At 45.5% G+C, this 27514-nt stretch overlaps 1 protein-coding gene across 1 annotated transcript; it reads left to right on the top strand.

Annotated features, from left to right (window-relative positions):
* The first annotated feature begins 2825 nt into the window (after positions 1-2825).
* LOC132832965 (zinc-binding protein A33-like) lies at positions 2826-25455 on the top strand. Its single transcript, XM_060851212.1, has 4 exons — positions 2826-3242; positions 3519-3829; positions 4309-4424; positions 24516-25455. Exons 1-4 carry the CDS (start codon positions 2832-2834, stop codon positions 25064-25066), a joined length of 1389 nt encoding a protein of 462 aa, XP_060707195.1. The 5' UTR covers positions 2826-2831; the 3' UTR covers positions 25067-25455.
* The last annotated feature ends 2059 nt before the right edge of the window (positions 25456-27514 follow it).

Here is a 27514-nt window from a genome sequence, read left to right as displayed (position 1 = left end):
ACTCCCTCACCACTCCTGCTCCACCCTTCTTCCCTACAAACCCTCCCGGTCTTCCCCCACTCCCTTTTTTTACAGTTCCTCTTACCCCCACCCTGTTCTGAAGAAGGGTTATACCCGAAATGTTGACTTCTCCCGCCTAGCTTCTTGTGTTCTTCCAGCCTCCTGGCTGTATGAAAATGATTAACCCGAGGAGTGAAAGGTAATTCTACATCCAAACATTGTTATTTCCAGTCTTCGGGAAAAAAAGAGTGACAGATTTACTCTCAGTGCATGGCGAAAATTACATCCTTGTGACATTGCTTTTGTAAATTTCCTATAGTTCAATGGACTGAGTTACAAAATCAGTGTGATCACTGAAACACAGACTTTGATTTTCAGCTCATTCACTGTGCCAGAGCAAATTGTATCTGACAAAAAACACGTTTCACTGGCAAAGCATATCAAAACGTCTGCTAATTGGGAAGTTACTCATATCATATTGTCATCCCATAATCAACAGTTTAGCACAACCAATGATGCATACATCAAATTCATATACTTCAAGTGTCGTCCAACAAAACAGAATTTTGACATTATAATGCCAAATGTTCACCACTAATTTGGAAAGGATCATCATCCCCAACACAATTTAGACTTGGAAGGACCACCACAATTAGGCACTGGACACAGAGAATGGATCAGTCATCCAGTCACAAGTACTTGGATAACAGGAAACGTTTCTAAGATATACAATCAACCCATGTTGTACGAGATCATGATAGATCACCATGCTACATTGTAAAACAACAAAAATCTACTCCAGAGCAATGTAGGGTGTGCTGAGAGTCAGGAATAAAAGATTAAAGGTAATGATTGTGACATGATGCTGAGTGATAGCAGCCAGCATCAAGATGACCAAGAGGAATCATGAATAACACATAACTGTCCAAATGGACATATAATTATCAGATCAGGGCATACTGTCAAAAACATTATATCAAAATTTAAGTTGTTAATCTTGTTAACTTTGTTCATACATGTCTGTAGAGGTACAGAATTGGTTATGTACAACATTGTTTATTGATGTTGGGTATCTTTTTGAAAACTTTTGGGTATTGTGTTACGTCTCACAGCAGTAGTCTAATACATCTTCAATGACATATTTATATGGTCACTATATCATAATATGTGACATGACGTTCTCAGTTTCTAAATTACTGAACTCAGTCCTTTTGCAGCATGACATGCTGAGTGAAGCATGGTGCAGTGCATATGAATTGTTCAGCTTGAGCCTGGGAATGCAAATGGATTTAATGCTGGTGCAGATACCAAGTACTGGACTAAAAACTAATTGAATTTTTCAGTACTATGTGACCCACATCTCGTGTTATGTAAACAATGCAAGTACCATTGCATGATAACGTAGACCATCACCATTCACATGTCATCTCTCTTCACAGATTCTGCCAGTCCTGCTGAGTTTCACCAGCAATTTCTGTTTTTATTTCAGATCACCACATCTGCAGTACTTTATCAAAGTAGGAATGTTATAGTTCAATTATTCGGCGCATTTATGTCACCACATAGATGCATAGAAGGCCAACGTGCTGAGAGGCGGCAGATGTAACTTAATTTAGAAAAATGTGAGAGGCTGCAATTTGGAAAGGCAAACCAGGCCAGGACTTGCACAGTAAAAAATGAGGTCTGCAGATGCTGGAGATCACAGCTGCAAATGTGTTGCTGGTCAAAGCACAGCAGGCCAGGCATCAATAGTAAGGTCCTGGAGGGTGTTGCTGAGCAAGGAGACCTTGTCTTGCAGGTTCATATTTCCTTGAGGGTGGAGTCACAGGTAGACAGGATAGTGAAGGGGCCATTTGGTATGCTTGCCTTTATTGGTCACGACATTGAACATAGGAGTTGGGAGGTCATGTTGTGACTGTTGAGGACATTGATGAGGCTACTTTTGTATTATTGTGTGCAATTCTGGTTTCCCTCCTGTGTGAAAGATGTGAAATGTGAGGGCGTTCAGAAGCGATTTACAGGGTTGTTGCTTGATTGAAGAGTTTGAGCTGTATGGAGACACTGGATAGGTTGGGGCTGTTTTCCCTGGAGAGTTGAAGGCTGAGGAGTGATCTTATGGGTTTTTTAAAAAATCATGAGGGTCATGGATAGAATAAATCGACAAGATCTTTTTGTTGGGTTGGGTGGGTCTGGGACTAGAAGTTTAGGGTGAGAGGGAAAAGATTTAAAAGGGGCCAAACTAAACTGGGGTTCATTCAATTATCGGACCCTCCTGGTCCCTCCAGTAAACAGCATATTGCACACGTTAGAAACTCCATGGTTTGTTTGTTGGAACTGTTGGGAAAGTCTTTGTTCTCCAAAGACTGTCCAGACTCGAACGGCTAAATAGATAGTGCGTGTATTTTTTTTAACGAATGAAGTAAATTTTTGAAATTAAAAAAATCTGCAGGCAGAAACAAGATGAAGATTCATAAAGCTAAACCTTGCAGCTTTTTGTGCATTTAATGAACATCTAGAGCATGAGCCCTCCCTCAGACTCCGTCCTACCCTCCCTTCTGTCTCACTGTCCCTCCACCAAAAGCAACTCTCCAGGCACCTTCACCCTCCTGGGATGGGGTCAAAACCCTGTCAGCATCCTAAACCTGTTTCTCCTTCAAAATATTGTTTTTCACTTGTTCCCAGGTCAAAACCTTTTTCAACCATAGTTACTGATTACTCTTCTCTGATAATTGCAGCAAAATCCATCGGGAAGTGATTGAACTGAACGTGTTCACCAGCGCAGTCACATTGAAACTGAAAGCTGTTTGAATCAGGAAGTGCTGAGTGTGAACATGGCTTCCAGACAGCAGCTCCTGAGACTGACCGAGGAGACAGTTTGTCCCATTTGTCTGGACTTCTTCACCGATCCGGTTACACTGAAATGTGGACACAACTTCTGCCGCTCCTGTATCACCCAGAGTTGGGAAAAGAAGGAGATAAACTCCTGCCCGCAATGTAGAGAGGTGTTTCCGGAAAGAAACCTCAGGGTAAATCGGGCCCTAGCGAATCTGGCCGAGGAGGCTCGGAAATTACAGCTGGATCCGAAAGAAACGAAGAGTAAATCTCACTGTAAGAAACATCAGAGAGAACTGGAGCTGTTTTGTAAAACTGACAGAAAGTTAGTCTGTGTGATGTGTGTCACTGCACCGAAGCACAGAGAGCACCGCTTCATACAGATTAACGAAGGACTTAAAATATACAAGGTAAAGAGGAAATGTTTAAAAGCTGTGAATTGTGTCACAGTTTCAAAGTCTGACAGTTTCATGCTGCGATTTCTCTTCCAATTCCAGGCTAAACTGAAATCTGCTTTAGATTTTCTCACAGGGAAGAAATCGGCGGTTCTACAAAAGGAACTGACCCAGATTGGGGAGATTTCCGAAGTGAGGGCGAGCTCTCCCTGTGCTGATTTTCTGGGATCTCGGTTAGTTTTGTTCCCTTTACCGCGGGACATTAATGAGGTTTCACATTTCATTTGGTAGGAACAGGCGAGCAGTCTGCAGACGCACATCACATCCGAGTTCACTAAAATGCACCAGATACTCACTGAGAAAGAGCAGCGTTTACTCAGAGATCTCAGGGAAGAAGAGGAGAGGATTGTAGAACCAATGGAGAAAACCCTTCGAGAGATTCAGGAGAATTTAAATTCTATTGAGGAAGAACTCTCAAAGTTACAGAAACAGATGGAGCAAAAAGACGAGTTGACGTTTCTGAAGGTGAGGGAAGATATTGCAGATTATTTCAGACGGATTTTGGACATGATGACAACTGTAAAAATAATATGGAATGTCTTGTAAAACAAAGTGAACTGACCTTGTGACTGTCCAGACGGTTCTGTTGTTGTCACTGAAGAAGGATCAATGCTCCGGAGCAGAGAGAGACTAAAATCGGAGATGGTCAGAGGCTGGAAGTAGAGGAGCAGGATTCGCGGAGGGTTGTGTGATCCATCTATTACACAGTTGGATATGAGGCTTTTAGATGTTTCCGGTTTTTTGTCTCAGTTTCACAAGCTCTGTTTATAATACGGCAAGGTGATGTCGCATTACCTAATCTGTTATCAGGACATGGGCCTTTCTCTGGATCTCGGTGTTTCCAATCCTTGCCCTTGCATTATCGAATTCTTGTTGGATCAGTTACAAAAATAAGATGAACATTTCACTTTCTATCCCATTGACTCAAACATGAAAAATGCGGAATGCTTGAATATGTAAATATTTTCATAAATGTTCGAACAAAGCAGAGTTTATGATATCAGCTGTTTAATGTTTACAGGATTAGTGATGAGGTGAAGACACTCTCGGCTGCTGATGGCTCTCTGTCTCTCGCACAGTTCACTGGCCCTTTACAGTACACAGTCTGGAGAGAAATGATACACACTATTAACCCAGGTAAACACGTGTATTCATTTTCCTGATGGTAGATCCAGTTATGTAGAGTCTCGAAGGCCCCAGTTTACGTTCTCACATCACTAGTTGTTAATTCTGGGAGACTCTCCCTGGAAACATCGTATTTTCTGTGGGTCCATTTGGATAAGTGTCTGAAGCCATCAGCTCTGTGTGTGAGAGCAGTGAAGGGTTCTGGATTAGAGTGGTGCTGGAAAAGCACAGCAGGTCAGGCAGCATCCAAGGTACAGGAAAATCGACATGTTGGGCAAAAGCCCTTCATAAGAAATAACCCTTCATCATCTATTCCTGATGAAGGGCTTTTGCCAGAAACATCGATTTTCCTGCTGCTCAGATACTGCCTGACCTGCTGCTTTTCCAGCATCACTCTAATCTAGACTCTGGTTTCCAGCATCTGCAGTCTTTGTTGTTACCCAGTGAAGGGTTCTATCGAACCAGAGGAGTAGAGCACAGAAACAGGATTTCTAGAGTAGACTGGGCTGGCTCCATCTGGTGTGACATTGGAGGAAAGGTTTTTATCATAATATCAAAAGGCATGTAGACATTTAAGAGCCAGTGTTAACAGGCACTTATCTAAAGGGGGTTGTGAGAGAAACAAAACAGAAATTCCTTGGAAAGCTCCCCAGGTCTGCCAGCATCTGTGGAGAGAAATCAGAGTTAACTTTTCAGATTGAGTGATCTTTCCTCAAAGCTGATAGTAGCTGGTAAAAGTCGGTTTATATGCAGAAGGTACAGTGGGGGAGGAGATAATGAGGAAATGATAGGTGGGGATAGTCCCAAACAGAGAGAAATACAGTTAGAAAGACAAAAGAGTGGATAACGATTTGGTTAGGAGAGTGAATACCTGGTGATAGAGACTGTTAGTGCCAAATAATAGGCAGAGTGGAATGGCAGTGAAATCAAAACCTGGTGTGTGGGGTAGGGGGCTAGGTCATGGTAGAGCTCTGGGACTAGAATTATTGCCCTTGTAATTGAGTCCAGAGAACTGCCGGGTCTGGAAGTGGAAAATGAGAGTTCTTCCAGAGCTTCAGTGGAACACTGCAGCAAGCCAGAGACAGAGATGTTGCCCAGAGAACAGGATGGTATGTTAAAGTGATTGGCAACTGGAAACTCAGGGTCCTTTTTCTTAAATGGCAGAACACAGATGCTTTGTTTCCCCAATACAGAGGAGACCACGTTGTGAATGGTGAATGCAAGAGACTAGATTGTGTGAAGTGCTACCTCACCTTGCAGGTGTGTTGGACCCTTGGATACTGGAGGTAAATGGGAAGGTGTTGTACCTTTGACAGTTGCTGAGGATGTTGCTGTGGGGCTGTGGGTGGGTGTTGGGAGTGAAGGAAGAGAGCACCAGGATGATTGGAAGGGAATGATCCCTGTGAAAGACTGACAACGGAGAGGAGGGAAATATATGCCTGGTGGTGACATCTTACTTGCAGATGGTGGAAATGGTGTCTGATGTTATTCTGTTGTAGATGCTGGTGGGATGGTAGGTTACGACAAGGGGAACACTATGGTTGTTGTGGCAGAAAAGAGAGGGGGCCGCGCAGAAGTGTGGGAGGTGTCGGACCCGATTGACTGGATGACTTACAGTGTTGAAGTAGGCCTTTCGGCCCAACAAGTCTACACCGACTGGCCGAAGCGCAACCCACCCATACCCCTATATTTACTACGGGCAATTCCGCATGGCCAATTCACCTGACGCACGCATCTTTGGACTGTGGGTGGAAACGGGAGCACCCAGAGGAAACCCACGCAGACACGGGGAGAACATGTAAACTGCACAGTCAGTCGCCTGAGGCGGGAAATGAATCCGGGTCTCTGGCGCTGTAAGGCAGCAGTGCTAACCACTATGCCACCGTGCCACCCACATTGAAAGCACTCTTAATGACAGTGCTGGTGAATCCTCAGTTGAGGAAGGATGTGGGCATTTCCGAGGCTCCCTTGTCAAAGTTTGCTTTGTCAGAGCAGATGGAATGGAGACGGAGGAACTGGGAGGATGGAATAGAGTGTTCACAGGAAGCAGGGTGTGAGAATGTATACTCTACGTAGCTGGAGAGACGGGAATTTAATGGATATTATTGGTCAGTCTATCCCCAGAAATGGAAACAGACATGTCAAGGAAGAGAAAGAGGAATCACAGATCGACCAGGTGAAGGTGAGGGTGGTGTGGAAGTTGGACATTAGAAGTGTGAGAATGGGGGTAGGGGGAAGAGCATGTTTGAGTGGGGAAGGTGGGATTTAGATAGTTTAGCAAAGAGTAGACATTTTCAAGGCAAATACTGAGAGATTACATTGTGTAATGGAAGGTGTGTGATGGTCTTACTGAAGTGGTCAGTGATGAAAACTGTAGCAGATAAATATCAACTGAAAGAACTGTGGATGCTGTAAATAAGAGACAAAAACAGAAGTTGCTGGAAAGGCTCAGCACATCTGGCAGCATCTGTGGAGAGAAATCAGAGTTAATGTTTCGGATTGAGTGACCTTTCCTCAGAACTGACGGCAGCTCAGAAAATGTCAGTTTATATGCAGACATTAATGTGGGGATTGTGGTAACGACTGGACGATATCTGGGCACAGAGCCTAAAGACAAGGAAGAACAGTTGGACAGACAAAGGAATCGATAACAGTCTGGCTCAGAGGGTGAGGAACTGGTAATGGGGATGGTTTGTGGCTAACAATGGGTGTGTGTAATACCAGACTCTGAATGATGAGGCCTGATGTGTTGGGGTTGAGGTAAGGACATGGGAGCGCTCAATTCTTAAAATTATTGAATTCGATATTGAGTCAGGGAGGCTGCAGAGTCCAGAAGTGGAAAATGAGGTGCTGTTCTTAGCAAGCCTGAAACAGAGATGTTGCCCAGGGAACAGGGTGATGTTTAAAGGAGCTGGCAACTGGAAGCTCAGGGTATTTTTTATAGACAGAATACAAGTGTGCAGCAAAGCTGTCACACAGTCTATGCTTTATTTCCCTAATGGAGAGGAGACCACATTGTGAGCAGTGAATACAGTTGACTAAATTAAGTGAAGTACAGATAAGGTGTTGCTTCACCTGGAGGTCTGTTTGGGCCCTTGCATACTGAGGAGGGAGGAAGGAAACAGACAGGTGTTCCATGTTCTGCAGTTGTAGATGAAGGTGCCATGAGGATGTGGGGGGCTGTTGGGAATGTGGGAAGAATAGACCAGGGTGTCCTGGAGGGAACAGTCTCAATGGAAGGTGGACAAGGGAGGGGAGAGGAATATGTGTTTGGTGGTGGCTGATGATCTTCTGGATGTGGATGCTGGTGCAATTGCAGAAAAGGTCAAGGGGAACCATATCACTGTTGCAGGAGGGAACAGAAGGGGTGAGGGTTGAAATGTCAGAGATGGGTTGGACCCAGTTGAGGGCCCTGTCAACAACAGTGCTGGGGAATCCATGGTTCAGGAAAAGAGTAGACATTTTCAATGCTCCTTTGTTGAAGTTGGAAAGGTCAGAACGAATGCGATGGAGACGGAGTAACGAGGAGAATGGAATGGAGTATTTCCTTGAAGCAGAGTGCGAGACTGTACAGGCCAGCTAGCTGTGGGAGTCAGTGGGTTTCGTGTGGATATTACTGGCCAGTCTGTCGCCAGAAATGGAAACAGGATTGTTGAGGAAAGGGAAGGATGGATCAGGTGAAGGTGAGAGCAGGGTGGAATTTGGAATCAAAATGAATAAACTTTTCCAATTCCAGATGAGAAAGGGAGACAGCACTGATGATATCATTGATATAGCAGAGAAAGACTCATGTGTCGGACTGGAATGGGAACAAGAAATGTTACACATACCCCATAAGGAGACAGGCAAAAATGGGGGCTTAGATGGGTACCTATGGCCACCCCTCTGACTGAAAACAATGAGGGGTGTGAAAAGAGAAGTTGAGTGTGAGGATGAGCTTGGCCAAAGGGAGGCGAGTGGTGAGGGGTGAGGATGGTTCAGCCCTATGTTCCAGGAAGAAGCAGAGAGCCTGAGACCACCCTGGTGGGGGATGGAGGTGTAGATGGATTGCATGTCCATGGTAAAGAGGAGGCAGCTGAAGCCGCAAACTGGAAATTTTGGAATGTGCATAAAGTGTCAGAGGAATGGCGGATGTAAGTGAGCAGGGACTGCAGCAGGTGAGACAAGACTGAGTCATGATGGGAAGTGATGAGTTCTGAGAGGCAGGAGCAGACAGAAAGAATGGGTCTGCCTGGATAATCCTGTTTATGAATTTTGGGAAGGAGGTAGAAGTGAGCTGTGCGGAGTTGTGGAAATATCAGCTGAAGGTAGTTGGAGTGGGGGCAGATCCCCAGATGAAATGAGGTTGGTGACCGTGGTTGATGCAATGACCTGATGTTCCATCATGGGATCACAGATTAGACGCTGATAGGAGGAGGTATCTGAGAGGGATCTCAGCTTCTGCAATGTAGTGGTCAGTTTGCCGACTACTACAGCCCCACACTGATCAGCAGCTTAATAACAAAGTCAGGATTGGATCTGAGGGCATGGAGCATGGTGCCACCTCCGACTCCCATTCAGAATTGAAAAGGTTTATCAATTTTGTTTCCAACTTCCACCTCACTCTCACCTTCACCTGGTCTATGTCTGAACCCTTCCTCAACACCACTGTTTCTATTTCTGGGGATAGTTTGGTCACTAATAATCCACAATAAACCCACTAACTCTCACAATTACCTGGCCTTTATATACTCACACCCTGCTCCCTGTAAATTCTCCATTCCATTCTCCTAGTTACTCCATCTCCATCACATTGGTTCTGACAATGTTAACTTTGAGAAGGGATCCACCAAAATGTCCACATTCTTCCTCAACCGAGGATTCTTCTGGGCCCTCAAGTGGGACCAACCTATCTCTCGCACTTCAGCCCTCACCCCCTCTCTTCCCTCCTGCAACAGTGATAGGGTTCCCCTTGTTCTTACCTATCATCCCAACAGCATCAATATTCAGAAGATCATCAGCTGCCATTTCTGTCACTTCCAGTGAGATGCCACCACCAGACACCACACACCTCACCACCTGCAGGAACCGTTCCATTTGGGACACTCTGGTTACTTCCAACACCCCTACACAGCATCACAGCACTTTCTCCTGCCACTGCCGAAGGTGTGACATGTGTTCATTTATTTCCTACCTCTTCAGTATCCAAGGGCGCAAACACACCTTCACCTCCTTGCACTTCTGACAATCTAGTCTATTGCATTTACTGCTCACAGTGTGGCCTCCTCTCTATTGGAGGTATGAAGGATCAACTTCAGAACACTTGTATTGCGTTTCCAAAAAAAGACCCTGAAATTCCAGTTGCCTTTTCACACACCACCCAGTAACCCAGTCAGCACCTCTGTCTCAGGGTTGCTGCAGTACTCCAATGCAGGTCAGTGCAGGCTGGAAGAACAGCACCTCAATTTCAGCCTGGGGATCCTGCAGTCTCAATATCAAATTAAATAACTTTGAGGTCTGAGCTCTCCCATGTCCTTACTCCAACCCACACAACCATGCCTTGTTATCACAGAGTCTGTTATTACACACAAAGCATTGTTAGCCACTAACAGTCTCCATTAACAGCTATTCACTCCCCTACCCAGATCGTTATCCAATTCTTTGTCTGTCTAACTGCTCTTCTCTACCTTTGGGCTCAGTCCCCACCTACCATTTACTTCTCACCCCTTCACCACCCCCCACCCCAGCTTCTGTATATAAACTGACATTTCCCAGCTCCCATCAGTTCTGAGGAAATGTCACTTGATCTGATTCATTAACTCTGATGTCTCTCACAGATGCTGCCAGACCTGCTGAGCCTGATAAATATCTATAGGTGTAACGTTGTCTAATATTAAACAAGACATGGATATTTATAAATTTCCAGCTTGCAGGTAGTGAGGTTGTTAGAATCACAAAATCCTTCCAATATGGAAGCAGGCCATTCAGCCCATCGAATCCACACTGACTCTCTGAAAAGCATCCCTCAAGGACCCAATGCCTCACATATTCTTTTAACTCCACCTTTCCCATGGCTAATACACAAAGCCTGCACTTTCCTGGACACAATGGACAAAAGCTGCACATCTTTGGACTGTGGGAGGAAACCAATGCAAACATGGGAGAATTACAAACTTCATACAATTCCCTGATGCTGGATTTGAACCCAGCTCCCTGGTGCTGTGAGGCAGCAGTACTAATCACGAAGCCACTGTTCCAATATTTTCAGTTATCCTTTTGATCAAGCAATGAACCCAATGTCCGCTCATGACATTTTGGAGAGGTCCGATTCAGTCTGAGTCTACTTATTCAATGTAATGTTCTTGGTCAGTTTTCCAAGTGTTCAGAATGTGAGAAGGTGCGGGATGGTCCTGCAGGAGGGAGCAGGTACCTGGAAAACTGCTATCACTTCCAAGTGAGGGAAGGGTGTGATTTGGAATATTGGGATTAGGCAGCAAATGAGCAATGAGTAGCCACCCGAGCTACAAATCGTCACACGAACATTGAAAGCAAGCTAACATTTTGAGTCTCGATGACTCTTCATAAGTGCTTAACTTCCCTAGTTAACTGTTGCTGGCTCATCCCCTTCCTATAACTCTTTTTCCTCACTGAAATATATCTTTGATGTGAGTCATGTGCTGTTCTTTTTAGCATCTGCCATTGTTCCTCAAATATCTTACAACATAGAACATAGAACAATACAGCGCAGAACAGGCCCTTCAGCCCTTGATGTTGCACTGACCTGTGAAGTATTCTCAGCTCGACTCCCTACACTATCCCAAAATCATCCACGTGCTTATCTAAGGATTGTTCAAATCTCCCTAATGTGGCTGAGTTGACTACATTAGCCACACCACGCCCTTAACACTCTCTGTATAAAGAACTTTCCTTTGACATTTTTCTTAAATCTATCACCCCTCAATTTGTTGTTAAGCCCCCTCGTACATGCTGACGTCATCATACGAAGAAAAAGTATTTCACTGTCTACCCTATCTAATCTATCTAATCATCTTGCATGTCTCTATCAAATCCCCCCTTCGCCTTCTTCTTTCCAATTGGAGCAGACCCAAGTCTCTCAGCCTTTTCTCATAAGACATTCCCTCCAGACCAGGCAACATCCTGCTAAATCTCCTCTGCACTTTTTCCAATACTTCCACATCCTTCCTGCAATGGGGTGACCAGAACTATACACAATATTCCAGGTGTGGCCACACCAGCGTTTTGTATAGTTGCAGCATGATACTGCAGTTCCAGAACTCAATCCCTCTACCAATGAAACCGAACACATGATATGCCTTCTTCACAGCACTATCCACCCGGGTGGCAACTTTCAGGGATCTATGCACATGGACTCCAAACCCTCTGCACATCCAAACTGCCAAGAATCGTTCCATTGACCAAATACTCTGCCTTCCTGTTATTCTTCCCAAAGTGCATCACCTCACATTTATCTGCATTGAACTCCATTTGCCGTCTCTCAACCTATTTCTGCAGTTTATCCAAATCCCCTCCAACATGTAACATTCTTCCAAACTGTCCACTACTCCACTGACTTTACTATCATCTGCAAATTTACTAATCCATCCACCTATGCCTGCGTCTAAGTCATTCATAAAAATGACAAGCAGCAGTGGTCCTAAAACAGATCCTTGTTGTGCACGACTAGTAACTGGACTCCAGACTGAATATTTTCCACCAACTACTACTCACTGCCTTCTTCCAGAAAGCCAGTTTCTCATCCAAACTGCTACCCTCAGTTCCGTGCCTCTGCATTTTCTCCATCAGCCTACCATGTGGAACCTTGTCAAAGGCTTTACTGAAGTCCATGCATACCTCGTCATCTGCCCTACTCTCATCTACATGCTTGGTCACCTTCTCAAAAAACTCAATGAGGTTTGTGAGACACGACCTGCCCTTGACGAAACCATGTTGACTATCTGAAATCAAATCGTTGCTTGCTAAATGATTATAAATCTTATCTCTTATAATCCTTTCCAAAACCTTTCCTACAACATAGATAAGGCTCACTAGCCTATAATTACCTGGGTCACCTCTGCTGCCCTTCTTGAACAATGGCACAACATTTGTAATCCTCCAGTCCTCAGGTACTAAATATGGAGACAATGACGACTCAACTATCAAAGCCAACGTCTCTGCTACCTCCTCCCTAGCTTCCCAGAGAATCCTTGGATAAATCCCATTTGGCCCAGGGGACTTGTCTATTTCATTCCTTCTAGAATTGATAACGCCTGTGTGTAACTAACCTCGATCCTTTCAAGTCTAATATCTTGTTACTCATTCTTCTCCTTCACAATAGTCACCTTTTCCTGAGTGAACACCGATGAGAAATGTTCATTTAGCAACTCTCCGATCTCCACAGGGTCCACACTCAACTTCCCACGACTGTCTTTGATTGGCCCTATTCCTACCCTAATCATCCTTTTATTCCTCACATCCTATAGAAAGCTTTAGGGTTCTCCTTTATTCTATTTGCCAAAGACTGCTCGTGTCCTCCCTTTGCTCTTCATAACTCTCTCTTTAAATCCTTCCTTGCTGATCTGTAACTCTCCATCGCCTCATCTGTACCATTTTGCCTCATCAACACATAAGCCTCCTCCTTCTTCTTAACAAGAGATGCAATTTCTGTAGTAAATCACGGTTCCCTTACTTTATCACTTCCTCCCTGCCTAACAGGGACATACACAATATCTGTTCCTTTAACCCCCTCCACATTTCGATAGTCTGTATCCCCCCGCTCTATGCTACCCCATTCTATGCATCCTGATTCTTGCCTAATCGCATTATAATTGCCCTTGCCCCATCAAAACTAAACATAACTGAATTATGGTCACTCTCTCCAAAGTTCTCACCTACAACTAAATCAAACACCTGGCCTGGTTTATTACCACGTGGCTTGATGGTTCAGTGGTTAGCACTGCTACCTCACATCATGAGTGCCCCAGGTTTGATTCTAGCCTCGGGCAAACTGTCTGTGTGGAGTTTGCACATTCTCCCCGTGTCTGTGTGGGTTTCCTCCGGGTGCTCCGGTTTCCTCTCACACAGTCCAAAGATGCGCAGGTCAGGTGGATTGGCCATGCTAAATTGCCCATAGAGTTAAGTGCATTAATTAGAGGGAAATGGGTCTGCTTGGGTTACTGTTTGGAGGCTCTGTGTGGACTTGTTGGGCTGAAAGGCCTGTTTCCACACTGTAGGGAATCTAATCATTACCAAGCACCAGATCCAGTGTAGCCTCATCTCTTGTCGGCCCTTCGACATACTGTGTCAGGAAACCCTCCTGTACACACTGGACAAACACTGATCCATCCGATGTACAAGAGGTACAACATTTCCAGTCAATATTGGGGAAGTTAATATCCCCATAATTACCACCCTGTTCCTTTCACTCCTACTCAGAATAATTTTGCTCATCTTCTCCTCCACCTCCCTGGAATATCTTTGATGCTAAGTGCTTTCCCCAGTCCACTCCAGCAAGCTCAGCCATCATTCCTTTGCAATTACCCTTGGTTAAGCTTCACACAGTTATTTCCAACCTAGATACTCTCTTTCAAACTGAATGCGACATTCATCCATGTTATGGTCAGTGTTGACTCTGACATCATTTATCCAACCTGCCTCACTACACTTCACCAGATTCAAACTAGCAAATACAAGGTTGGATTCACAATTATTCTAGGAAACTATGTGCTCATAGCTCCCTCTACTAATCTCACTGTTTAAACCAACATGCTGGTAAATGTCACCCAGGTTTAATGCTACTTGCACTTTTTATCTCCTGATTATTATCTGCCCCACCGTGTAGCTACTGTTTGGGGTCTTACAGACCATATCTGCCAAACTACTTACTTTATTACTTGCCTTCACTCATGTGGAGTCTATATTCTTCTGATTTCAGATTATTTCTTGCTGTTGTATTTACTTCATCCCATATCAACAGTGCTACGCAATCACACTTTCATTTCTGCTTGTCCTTTTGAAATTTACATTTTTGTGACATGCAGTATCCCCTTGTTTTTTTGAAAAAATAACAAAATGGATTCATGATGGCAAAGCAGTGAACGTGATCAAAATGAACTTCAATAAGGCATTCGACAAGGTTACTCATGTTAAACTGGTTATCAAGGTTAGATCTCATGGAATACTGGGGGAATGAGCCATTTGGATACAGAACTGACTCAAAGGTAGAAGACAGAGAGTGGTGGTGGATGGTTTCTTGTCAGACTGGAGGCCTGTGACCAGTGATGTACCACAAGGATCGGTGGTGGGTCCACTACTTTTCATCACTTATAAAAATGATATGAATGTAAACATAGGAGGATAGTTAGCAAGTTTGCAGATGACTAAACGGGATCATGATCAGATGGGGCCAATGGGCCAAGGAGTGTCTGATAAACTTTAATTTACATAAACGTACGGTGCTGCACTTTGGAAAGGCAAATTTGAGCAGGACGTCCACACTTAATGGTCAGGTCCTGGGGAGTGTTGCTGAACAAAGAGATGTTAGAGTGCAGGTTCATGTTTCCTTGGAAGTGAAGTCGCAAGTGGATAGATTAGTGAAGAAGATATTTGGCATGCTTTCCTTTTTTGGTCAGAGCATCGAATACAGGAGTTGTGAGGTCATATTGCAACTGTACAGGACATTGCTTAGACCAGTTTTGGAATACTGTGTGCAGTTCTGGACTCCCTCCTATTGGAAGGCTGTTGTGAAACTTGAAAGAGTTCAGAAAAGATTGACAAGAATGTTGCCGGGACTGGAGGATTTGGGCTTAAAGGAGAGGCTGAATAGGCTGGGGCTGTTTTCCCTGGAGCATCAGAGACTGAGGAGTGACCTGATAGAGATTTATAAAATCATGTGGGGCATGGATAGTAGGGAAGATGGATAGAGAGGCCTGGGGTAGGGAAGTCTAGAGTAGACGGCATAGGTTTAGGGTGAGAGTTAAAATGGACCCAAGGAGAAATGTTTTCATGCAAAGGATAGCACATTATTGGAGTGAACAGCCAGAGGGAGTGGTGGAGATAGTCATAATTACAACATAAAAGATGCACCTGGATGGGTATATGAAGAGAATGGATTCAGAGGTATATTGTCAAATGCTGGCAAATGGGACGAGATTAGGTTATGATGTCTGGTTGGCACAGATGAGTCAGACTGAAGGGTCTACTTCCATGCTGTACACCTCTCTGACTCAATGACTCTCAATGAGAGAATCAGTCTGTGAACAGTGATGTCACAGGAAGAGCGTTGTGATGATGAAAAGTCATCTGTTTTGATGATATCAGTTGTGGTGGAAAGGTTCAGTGGTACAGAGGGAACTAATACATTGCATTGTTCCTAATAGTAATGCAGGAGATTACAAAGAGGTCCTCAATGGTAGTAATACCTGTGTTCGTCCCAGTACCACGTGCTAGGAGTAGGAGGATAATGTGCAGCTAAGGAGCTGGATTAAGGAGCAAGAATTCAAATGTTTGGACCTCTGGGACCTTTGCTGGGATAGAAGTGACCTGTCGAAGACAGATGGGTTGAAGCTGAATTGGAAGGGGATCAACATCCTGAAGGGGAGATTTGCTAGTGCGACTTGGTAGGCTTTAAACTAGTAAAGGGGGAGGGGGTGTATTTATATGAGCAAAGAAATAAGGCGCAGTAGATAAAGGGAGCAAATTAAGTACTCAAGGTAGGCAGGAGCACAGGAGAGAGTGAGGTAAGACTGAGCAACTGAGCTGCATCTATTTAATGCAAGAGGCCAGACAGATAAGACCGATTAACTTAGGGCATGGTTGGGAACACAGGATTGGAATATCATAGCTATTACTGATGAAACGTGGCTCAGGGAAGGGTAGGGAGTCATTGTCAAGATAGAATGAGAAGCAAGAAAGGAGGGGTGTGGCATTTTTAATTAAAGATAACATTATGGTTGTACTTAGGGAGGGTACTCCAGGAGACCATCCAGGGAAGTTATTTGCTTGTAACTAAGAAAGACCTCATTGGGATTGTAGAAAAGCTCTTAGATAGACAGTGGGAAATTGAGAAGCAACATGCAGGGAGATCTCAGTTATTTGTAAGATTAATAGGGTTGTAATAAAAGGGAAATTTAACTTTCCAAGCATAAACTGGGAATGCCATTGTGTTATGGAGTTGGATGACTAGGAGTCTAAGTGTGTCCAAGAAAACTTTCTTATTCAATATGCAGGTGCAACTGTTTTCCCTGGAGAGTCGAAGGCTGAGGGGTGACCTCAACGAAGTTTATAAAATCATGAGGAGCATGGATAGTGCAAATAGACAAGCTAGGAGTGGGGGGGAGTCCAGAACTAGTGGGCAGAAGTCTATGGTGAGAGTGAAAAAATTTAAAAGGAATCTAAGGGGAAAATGTTTCATGCAAAGGGTGCTGCGTGTATATAGTGAGATGCAGAGGGAATTGTGGGGGCTGGCACAATTCCAACTTTCAAAAGGCATTTGAATGGATACACAAATAGGAAGGTTTAGAGGGATATGGTTCAAGTGCTGGCAAATGGGACAACATTAATTTGGATGAGTTGGTCCAAAGGGTCTGTTTCCATTCTGTGCACCTCTATGAGTCTAACTTCATTTAGGGAGAACTTCATAAAAATTGGGGATTACGTTGTTAGGAAAGTACTATAGACCCACGCCAGTCAGAGATTAAGCACTGATAGGTAGAGAAATCTCAGAGGAGTGAAAAAAGCAAAAGGGTTGTGACATCGGAGGAATTCAGCTTCCCCAGGATGAACTGGGACAGGGAGATTGTGAAGGGCTCGGACAGGACAAAATTCTTACAAATTCTCCACATGATCTTCTTAACGCAGTGTGTAGAAAGTCCAACAGGAGGCAGGGGCGCGCTGGAACAGCTGAGATTCACCAAGATGTTGGCTGGGTTGGCACGTTTCAACTCTGAAGACAGACTCGATCGGCTGGAGATGTTCTCGTTGAAGCAGGGAAGGCTGAGGGGACAGCCTGATGAAGGTGTAGAAAGTTATGAGGAATGGAATGGACAATAACGGTGCATAAATTTAAGAGAAGGAGCTGGGGTTTTCGAGGGGAATTAGGGCTCATGTTTTCCCCCAGATCATGGTCGGCATCAGGACCTCACTGCCTGAAAAGAGATAGAAATCTTTGCAGCATTTAGGAAGTTACTCTAATGGAACGATAAAGTCACACAGGATGGAAGCAGACTCTTCCGTCCAATGAGTCCGCACAGAACAATATCCTGAACAGACCCTAGTCCCATTTGCCAGCATTTGGTCCCTATCCCGCGAAACCGTACCTATTCATATTCCCATCCTATGCATTTTAGATGTTGTTATTAGACCAACCACCACCACTTCCTCTGGCAGACCATTCTATACACACACCACCCTCTGCATGAAAACGTTACCCATCAGGTTCTTTTTAAATCTTTCCCAACTCACCTTAAATCTGAGCCCTCCAGTTCTGGAGTCACCTACCCTGGGGAAAATACATTAGCTATTCACCCTAACCATGCCCTTTACGGTTTTATAAACCTCTAAACGGTCACCCTCAGCCTGCTATGCTACAGGGAAAAAACTCACCAGCCTATTCAGTCACTCCCTATAACTCAAACCCTCCATTCCCAGCAACATCCCTGCAAATGCCCTCCACACATTCTTAAGCCTCACAACATACTTACCCATGGTAGGGTGACCAGAATCACACTCCAGTGTGCTGCACAGTCACAACATGATGCCCTAACTCCAATACTCAATGCTCTGACCAATGAAGGCAAGCATGCCATACTTCACTGCCCTGTCTACCTGCAACTCCACCCCAAAGAACCATGTATCTGCACGCCCAGGCATCCTGCTCAGTAACACTCCCCAGGGCCACACCATCAACTGTAATAGCCCTGGCCTGGTTTGCCTGACCAAAATTCAACACCACACATTTATCTAAATTTACCTTCATCTGCCACTCCTCAACCCACTGGCCATTTGGTCAAGGTTCCATTGCAGTCTAATATAATCTTCGTTACTTTCCAGTGGACAATATTTTCATGTCACCTGCCAGCTTATGAACCATGTTAGACAAATAGGAGGCAGGGAGAACACAGTAAGCCAGGGAGCCTCAGGAGGCAGAGAAGTCGACGTTTCCGGACTGAGGATGGGTGGGGGTGCGCTGCAGATAAAAACGGTGTCAGAAGTAGGATGGTGAAGTGGGGCTGGTGAAGACAGGCAGAGGGTTGGCCGATGGGTGGAATGAATCCAGTTGGTGGCTAGGAGGAGTGCAAAGGAGGGGGAGGGGCTGGGAAGGGAGTGGGGGATGGGAAGGGAGGTGATTTGAAATTGAAGAACTCATTGTTGAGTCCTACGGGCTGTAGACCACCCAAACGGAAGAGATGTTTTTCCTCCAATTTGGGGGTTGACACATTGTGGCAATGGGGGAGGCCAAAGATGGTCATGTCGGAAAAAGAGTGGGAAGGGGAATTAAATGGGCAGTGACTGGGAGGTCCGGTCGGCCCCTACGGACCCGGCTGCAATGTTCAGCACACTCTTTCCTCAATTTACATTTGATCTCTCCAATGGAGAGAAGACCACATCGGGAGCACCTGATGCAGTAAACCAGGTTGGAAGAGAGGCAGGTGAACCTCTGTCTCACCTGGAAGGACTGTTTAGGGCCCTGGATGGAGCTGAGTGGTGTGGTGTATCGGCAGGTTTTTCACCTTTTCTGGTTGCAAAGAAAGGCATGTGAGAGTCCAGGTGCATGGTGGGGGTGTTGGTGAGGGGCTGTCGGTGGGGTGATTGGGACAAACCGAGGATTGGTGAAGGGAACAGTCCTTGAGGAAGGCAGAAAGGAGTGGGCAGGGGATGATGTTATTGAAGGTAGGGTGAAGTTGGAGTTGGAAGAAGTGTTTGAGGATGATCTGTTGGATGCGGAGACTGGTGGGGTGGTAGGTGACGGCAAGAGGGTCTCTGTCTTTACTGCGTTGAGGTGGGAATGTTTAGAGCAGTGGAACAGGGAGTGGAGGTGGAGTGGTGGAGGGCTGTCTGCATGAGGGAGGGGGGAAATGCACATTGTTTGAAATAGATGGACACCTGGGATGCTTGCGGGTGAAATGTCTCCTCGTCCAAGCAGATGCGGCGGAGGTGAAGGAATTGGGAGAATGGGGTGGAGTTCTTGCAGGATACTGGGTGGGAGGAGGTGTGGTCCAGGTAGTTGTGAGAGTCTGTTCATAGTAACCACCCATGTGGAGACTTTTACCAGAGACGGGAACAGAGAGATCAAGAAGGGGAGGGAGCTGTCCGAGATGGACCAACTAACAAACCATGCCTCTGATGTTCCCAAATGATTTATATATTGGGCCAAAAGCAATGGAATCCAGCACCAATCCTTGTGTCACACTGCTGGTCTCCAGTCTGAAAAGCAACCTTCTCCCATCACACTCTACCTCCTACCTTCAATCCAATTTTGCACTGAGTCAGCTAGCTCTCCCTGAATCCCATAACCTTACTAACCAGTCGACCCTGCAAATCCCTGTTGAATGCTTTGCTGAAGTCCATTAGGACAACATCTACTGCTCTGTCTTCATCAATCTACTTTGTAACGTCTTCGAAAATTTCAATCAAGACGCGATTTCTCACTGACAAAGCCATGTTGATGACTCCTAATAAGAGGGTCATGTAAATCCTGTCCCACCCTCTCCAGTAACTTACTGACCACTGCTGTGAAGCTGACTGGTTCTATAGTTCCCTTGCTTTTCCTTACAACCTTTCTAAAATGATGGCAACAAATTAGCTGACCTCTAGTTCGGGCACCTCACCTGTGGCTGTTGTTAATACAAATATGTCAGCAATGGGTCCAGCAATCTCTTCCCGAGCTTCGCTAGTTTCTGGTCATGGGAATTGCACAATTGAAGATCTCAACAGCACATCCTCTTCTGTAATGTGAACCCTTTTCAAGACATCACTATTTATTTCCCCAAGTTTCCTTGCTGCTGGGAAATGGAATAGAATTTGATAGGCCATTGATGACCACAATGGGCTTAAGGGCCTCATTTGATGCTGTGTTATTCTATGGCGCTGTAGGTTGGTTAAATCAGTTGGCTGGACAGCTGCTGTATGATACAGACTGACAGTAACAATTCAGGTTCAATTCCTACTCTGTGAACATCTTTTCTTCTCATCCATGCCCCTTCAGTGAGGGTTGATGATGCTGACAATAAAATCACCACCAGCTTTCACTCTCAGATCAGACAGTAGCCTCTGGGACTGTGTCGACTTCACTTTCTTTCAGCCTGTGGCTCAAGCAGTGGACAATAGACAATAGGTGCAGGAGTAGGCCATTCATTATGATCATGGCTGATCATCCTCAATCAGTATCCTGTTCCTGCCTTATCCCCATAACCCTTGATTCCACTATCCTGAAGAGCTCTATCCAACTCTTTCTTGAAAGTATCCAGAGACTTGGCCTCCACAGCCTTCTGGGGCAGAGCATTCCATACACCCACCACTCTCTGGGTGAAGTAATTTCTCCTCAACTCTGCTCTAAGTGGCCTATCACTTATTTTTAAACTGTTTCCTCTGGTTGAGGATTCACCCATCAGCAGATACATGCTTCCTGCCTCCACAGTGTCCAATCCTTTAACAATCTTATACGTCTCAATGAGATCCCCTCTTAGCCTTCTAAACTCAAGCGTATTCAAGCCCAGTTGCTCCAATCTTTCAGCGTAAGTTAATCCTGCCATTCCGGGAATTGACCTCGTGAAGCTACACTGCATTCCCTCAATAGCCAGAATGTCTTTCCTTAAATTTGGAGACCAAAACTGCAGACAATATTCCAGGTGCGGTCTCACCAGGGCCCTGTCCAGCTTCAGAAGGACCTCTTTGCTTCCTTCTCGCAGATTCTCTCAATAACGAAAAGATATCATTTTTACTGCAATGTTCACATTACCTCGGCAAAAAGATTAACCTTCTTAATTACTCACAGTTCCTGTATTGAACATTTTCTGTCTCATACAGTAGAACACCCAGATCACTCTCACTGGCAATTTCACAGGTTTTCTGTTTTAAGAATGCTTCTTGTTTTTAAAATTCTTCCTTGTGAAGACTCCCCTTTCCCTCACATCACTCAGTCCTCACACTATCCCCCATTCTCTCACCCGCACAACTCCCATTACCACCCCGAAGTTGTCCTATCTCCTCAGAATAACGTTAGTATTTAAAAACACAAGCGACTCAATCACAACTCACGGATGCTGTTGCAAATACTTGCAACATCCCCATAAGCACCTCTTTGGCCAAAAAAAAGGAAACCTTAAACCCAGGTTCTCACAGGAGAGATGTCAGAAAGAGAGAGAGGGTCAAAAAAAACTGACTGCTTGCCAAACCAAACCAAAACCAGAGTTAAGCTGACTTGGGAGACCTGGACACTCCCCTTCGATTGTACAAGCATTTCTTTAAACTTGAAAACCTTTTGCCTGAGGCAGTATCTGTTATCCATGATCAATTTGTCCCGAAAACATATACAAACCAGAGACATCAGAATCTGTGTTTATAACCCCTCTAAAAAAAACAAGGACAACCTAACCTTAATTAAGCAGCAATATCGTCACACCCCTTACTCATCCCCACATTCTATGCCTTCCCCCAGACATCTCCCTTTCACTTCCTCCTCCCACCTCCCTGATCCTCCTCATTTACATTCCCCCTCTCCATCCCCTTTGCTGCCAACATCCCTCTCGTTTTCCCTTACACCCAGCCTCTCCCCAGTCATGAACTCTCACACAGTCCACCTCTTTATTCATCCCCTCACTCTCTCCTCAGTTTCCTTGTCCCTATCCCTCACTGCATCGCCCTTCCATCTCCATACAGAACCCACACTCCTCATCCTCCCTTCCCATCACTCTTCCATGGATTTCACTCTCCACACCCTCCCTGTAACCAACACTCCCTCCTGATCTCCCACCCCACTCTCTCCTGCTCTCATTGTCTCCATGCTGCTCACTTCCAACTCCCATCTCTGACCCTACTCTCCCTACCCACCCCCAACCTCGCCCACTCTCTTTCTGCCGCCCTGCTCACTCTCCACTCACCCTTCCCTCTTATTCACTGTCCCCTTTAGCACAGCTTCCCATCCCGGACACTCTCCCCTTGACCTTGGTTTGCACCTGCCAATAACCATCCCTTAGCCTGGCAGACCATGGCCTCACTGCATTCTCCACCCAACAACCCACTCCCCTCCACATTCCCCACAAGTATCCATTCCTCTTGATTGTTCACTATTCAGTCCTCCCCACCCTCTGTTCATTGTCCTACCTTCACAATTCCCTCTTGCCGCTACCTCATTCTCCCATGCTCCCTATCCTTGTCATTCCACATCCCCCTGACAGTTTGCTTGCCCACACCTCCCCATCAATGCCCTTCACTCCCTCCTGCTCTCCCATTCCCCTCAATCTCACATCACCTCCTCATCACTCCTCCTATCGTCAGCTCATTCTTCCCTCTCCCTCACTCACTTCTCGAGCACAGCTTCCCAATCTGGTCACTGTCCCCTCAACCTCACTCTGCCCTCACCCTCTTCTTTGCTCTGCCCCTCACTCCTATCTCACATTCCCTCTCCCCTCCACTCCATTCTCCATTATCACTCTGCCATGATTTCCCACCACCCCTGATTGTCCCTCCCCATTTAATCTTGCCTCCTCAAACTCCTCTTCCCTTTCACACTTGCCTCAACCTCTCTCCCCTTCACCTTATACTCACGTCACTCAACTCCTCCACATTCCTCCACACAGACTTCTTCAAGCTCTGAGACCCAACTCTGTCCTTCCTTTGAAGCCCCCATCCTCCATTCCCCTGATCTTAACTCTCCTCTCCCCTGCTCAGACTCCACGTCATCCTCCAGTTCACTCACTTCCAGATTTCCCACAAGACCTTATTTTGCACTCTCTCACATCCTCACGTGGATTAATTCTCTGGCATCTTAACACATCCATATGTACCCTGTCACTTCTTGCCACTCACACTCCTCTCCCACTCACTCTCACCTCCCATGGCCAAAATGAACCTGTATTTCTCCCCTCCAGCTCAGCCATCCCTTCATCCTCACTCCCACCTCCCTTTCTCTCTTCCCCTCACTTCACTATATCTCCACCTCTCAACCCTCCCACGCACTCTCCTGATCTCCAAGCCTCAAATGTCCACTGATTTTGCAGACCTCCTGTTGTCACCCTTCCATTCTATAGCATAACTCACTCTCCCCTACAGCATTCCAAACAGTCCACTCCCCTCATAAAACCACCAACCCTCTCCAATATCCTTACTCCGATTCTAATCACTCCCTCCTTCATCACTTACTCCATTTCTTCACTCTTCCATTCCCTGCCTAGAGGTTATATACCTCCCCTCATTTCCTCCCATTCTCCAGATGCTCCCCTCCCACTTAGCTAAACTCTCCTTTACAAATGCACTTTCACTCTACTCGTCCCTCAGTCTCCCCACTCCCTTGCTGCCCATCACTCCTGCCTCCCCTCACTATTCCCATTCCCACTGCCTCACATCACCTCACTCTCCCCTTTTCTTTTGCATTTTCCGACCTGACATTGCTCTCACCTGAGTACTCAACCCTCCCATTGCTCACCACCTTCTGAGCTCCTCCGCATTCTCCACACCTCTCTCTTTCACTGCCCCTTCACTCAGCCCTCCTCTCTTTCCTACCTCTACTCAATCACAACCCTCTATCCCAAATCTCCTCACTCTCCCCCTCTCTTTAACCATCCCCTCCCTCCTGCGACAGGGTTATGATTAGGGTTAGGGTTCTGTTCTTCCTGTGCACTTCATGTCCCCACTCACATCCTTCCAAATGAGCCCTCTCATCTCCCTCACTCATCCCTCCCCATCCTTCCACCTCATACCTCCGCTCTCCCTCACTCACCACACTCTCCCTCACTCACTCCCCTTTCCCTGTCTCCTCCGCTCTTGTTCAAATTCTGTTTTTTCAGACTCTCTTCATCTTCTCTTCTCTCCCATCCCCCTCCATCGCTCAACCCCTCACTTCCTTCTCCCCTCCCTCTCTCTGATGGTGTTACTTGATCTCTCCTCCAGCTCCAGCATCTCTGACTCTGGATCCGAACACAGCACATCCCCGGCTCATCCTGTCTGAGGACCGGACCAGTGTGAGACTCGGAGACAAACGGCAGCCGCTCCCTGACTCCCCGGAGAGATTTGATTCCTGGCCTTTCGTCCTGGGATTACAGGGATTCACATCAGGGAGACATTACTGGGAGGTGGAGGTGGGGGAGAAGACCTGGTGGTATCTGGGAGTGGCCCGAGAGTCTGTGATGAGGAAAGGGGGGACCATCCTGAGCCCGGAGACTGGATACTGGATTGTGAGGCTGTATCCTGGATGGGGTTATTTTGCCGCCACCTCCCCCTCACGGACCCCCCTCTCCCCGAGTGTGAATCCTCGGAAGATCGGGGTTTTCCTGGACTATGAGGGTGGACAGGTGTCATTTTACAATGCGGACACCATGTCCCATCTCCACACTTTCACCCACACTTTCACTGAGAGGCTCTTTCCCATCTTCAGTCCGGGAGGGAATGACGGCGGGAAAAACTCCGCCCCGCTGACAATCTGCGGGATTAAAGGGCACTGACAGATCCATCCCATAATTTCACCCCGTCCCCCTGCCTCCTGCCAGCTGTAAACTGATGGGGGTCGGTCTCAGTCTGGGGGAGAGAAGGAGGGGGAGAGAAGAAACAAATAGAAGCTCAATTGTAGAGAGGGACTGACTGGGTAGAATGAGCTGTGAGCTGCAGGAACCCGGGGACCTTCCTGCCTGTAATGTTGCTCCACCGGCGGGAGGTGGCGCTACATGACGGTGTTGGAGATGAATCAGTCAGTGGGTCTCAGACTGGGCTCAGGGGAGTCTTTCCAGGGGGGCACCAAATCATTTCACTGCAGGGTCAGTGGAGTCTTTCCGGGGGGAAATTTAAATCATTTCACTGCAGAGTCAGTGTGGTCTTTGCGAGGGGACTAAACATTTCAGACTGATCTTCTTTAGACTTCCATCATGTGTCAGTAATGTACATAATTTAGTAACATAGCGAGACTGGTTTTGTTTTGTTTTCAGTTTGTAACTATTGTCCAGAATTTTGCTGCTATTTCATAAAATTGGAAAATTTGAATACTTCAGATTTGAAAGGGATGGATGAACTGATCATTTATGTCATAATCAGATCATATTTAACCATGTTTGAAACCGTTCAGCTGGTACAAACTGCAATGTAGTTGAAATTATAGTTATCACTTGTCCCTGAGTTATTATCTATCATCATTATCTCCACTGAGATAATCCTTAAGTCAGCCCAAGGAAAATGTCTGTTTGATAACAATCATTACTCTAGCACTTTGTGCGTGAAACCAATTCAGATTTTGACAATGTTTACGTTTATGTCATTATAATTTATATTGGAGGGCAGTATCAAATTTGAAAATAGTTTCTTCAATCAAATCAACATCTGTGATTCACTCGAGTGGACGTAAGGCTTTTTAAAAAGAAATACTTCATCAATAAATCCAAGGGAGTAAACCTGTTAAGATTGTATTTGTCAATTTCTCCAGAATATGTCTCCTTATACCTTGCATTCCAACTTCGTCTGGATTATTTTAAAATTCACTATTCACTGGAAATTATCCCACATTTACTCTGGACCTTCAGTCATTCCTACCTTCTTTTGGGTGTTAGAGTCAGAGATTGATAGAGTCCTACAGCATAGAGAGAGGCCCTTTGGCCCAAACTGGTCCATGCCAACCAAATGGTCTATCCATGCTAACCCCATTTCCCTGGACTTGGCCCATATCCTTCTAAACCTTTCCTATTATTCCAAATTTCTTTGAAATGCTGTTAATGCACCTGTCACAACCACTTCACTGTCAGCTTATTCTGTATGCGATCCACCCTCTCTGTAAAATCATTGCCCCTTTTTATTCTTTTCCTGCTATCTGGAAACTGATGTCCTCTCTTCCTTGATTCTGCAACCCTGGGTAAAAGACTGAGTGCATTCACCCTATCCATTGCCTCTCATGAATTTATTCACTTCTGTAAGATTCCCCCCTCCCTCAGTCTCCTTCTGTCTCAAAAAAAAATCTACATTTGTCCAACATTTCCCTATAACTCAGACCCTTGAGTCCGGGCAACATCCTTGTAAAAGTCTTCTGCACTCTTTCAAGTTTAATAACATCCTTCCTACAGCAAAGAGACCAAAACTGTACCCGATACTCCAAGTGCAGGGACAAGGTAGGACTAATTAAACTGCATTTATTTCAATGCAAGGGGCCTAACAAGGAAAGCAGATGAGCTCAGGGCATGGTTAGGAACATGGGACTGGGATATTATAGCAATTACAAAAACATGGCCCAGGGATGGGCACGAGTGGCAGCTGAATGTTCCAGGATACAAATGCTACAGGAAGGATAGAAAGGGAGGCAAAAGAGGAGGGGAAGTGGCATTTTTGAGAAGGGCTAGCATTACAACTGTGCTCAGGAAGGATATTCCTGGAAGTACATCCAGGGATGTTATTTGGGTGGAACTGAGAAAGAAGAAAGGGATGATCACATTATTGGGATTTTATTATAGACCCCCCAATAGTCAGAGGGAAATTGAGAAACAAACTTGCAAGCAGATCTCATCTATCTGTAAGAATAACAGGGTAGTTACGGTAGGGGATTTTAACTTTCCAAACATCGACTGGGACTGCCATAGTGTGAAAGGTTTAGATGGAGAGGAATTTCTTAAGTGTGTACAGGACAATTTTCTGATCCAGAATGCGGATGTACCTACTGGAGAAGGTGCAAAACTTGACCTTTCTTCGGAAATAAGGCAGGGCAGGTGACTGAGGTGTCAGTCGGGGAGCACTGTGGGGCCAGCGACCATAATTCTATTTGTTTTAAAATAGTGATGGAAAAGGATAGACCAGATCTAAAAGTTGAAGTTCTAAATTGGAGAAAGGGCAATTTTGATTGTATAAGGCAAGAACTTTCAAAAGCTGATTGGAGGCAGATGTTCGCAGGTAGATATAGGGAATGCTGGATGACTAAAGAA

Source organism: Hemiscyllium ocellatum, chromosome 35 (assembly GCF_020745735.1).
Source record: "Hemiscyllium ocellatum isolate sHemOce1 chromosome 35, sHemOce1.pat.X.cur, whole genome shotgun sequence".
In the NCBI taxonomy this organism is placed as follows: Eukaryota; Metazoa; Chordata; class Chondrichthyes; order Orectolobiformes; family Hemiscylliidae; genus Hemiscyllium; species Hemiscyllium ocellatum.
The sequence above is the reverse complement of the archived record's forward strand: the minus strand, read 5'-3'. Positions and strand labels throughout refer to the sequence as shown.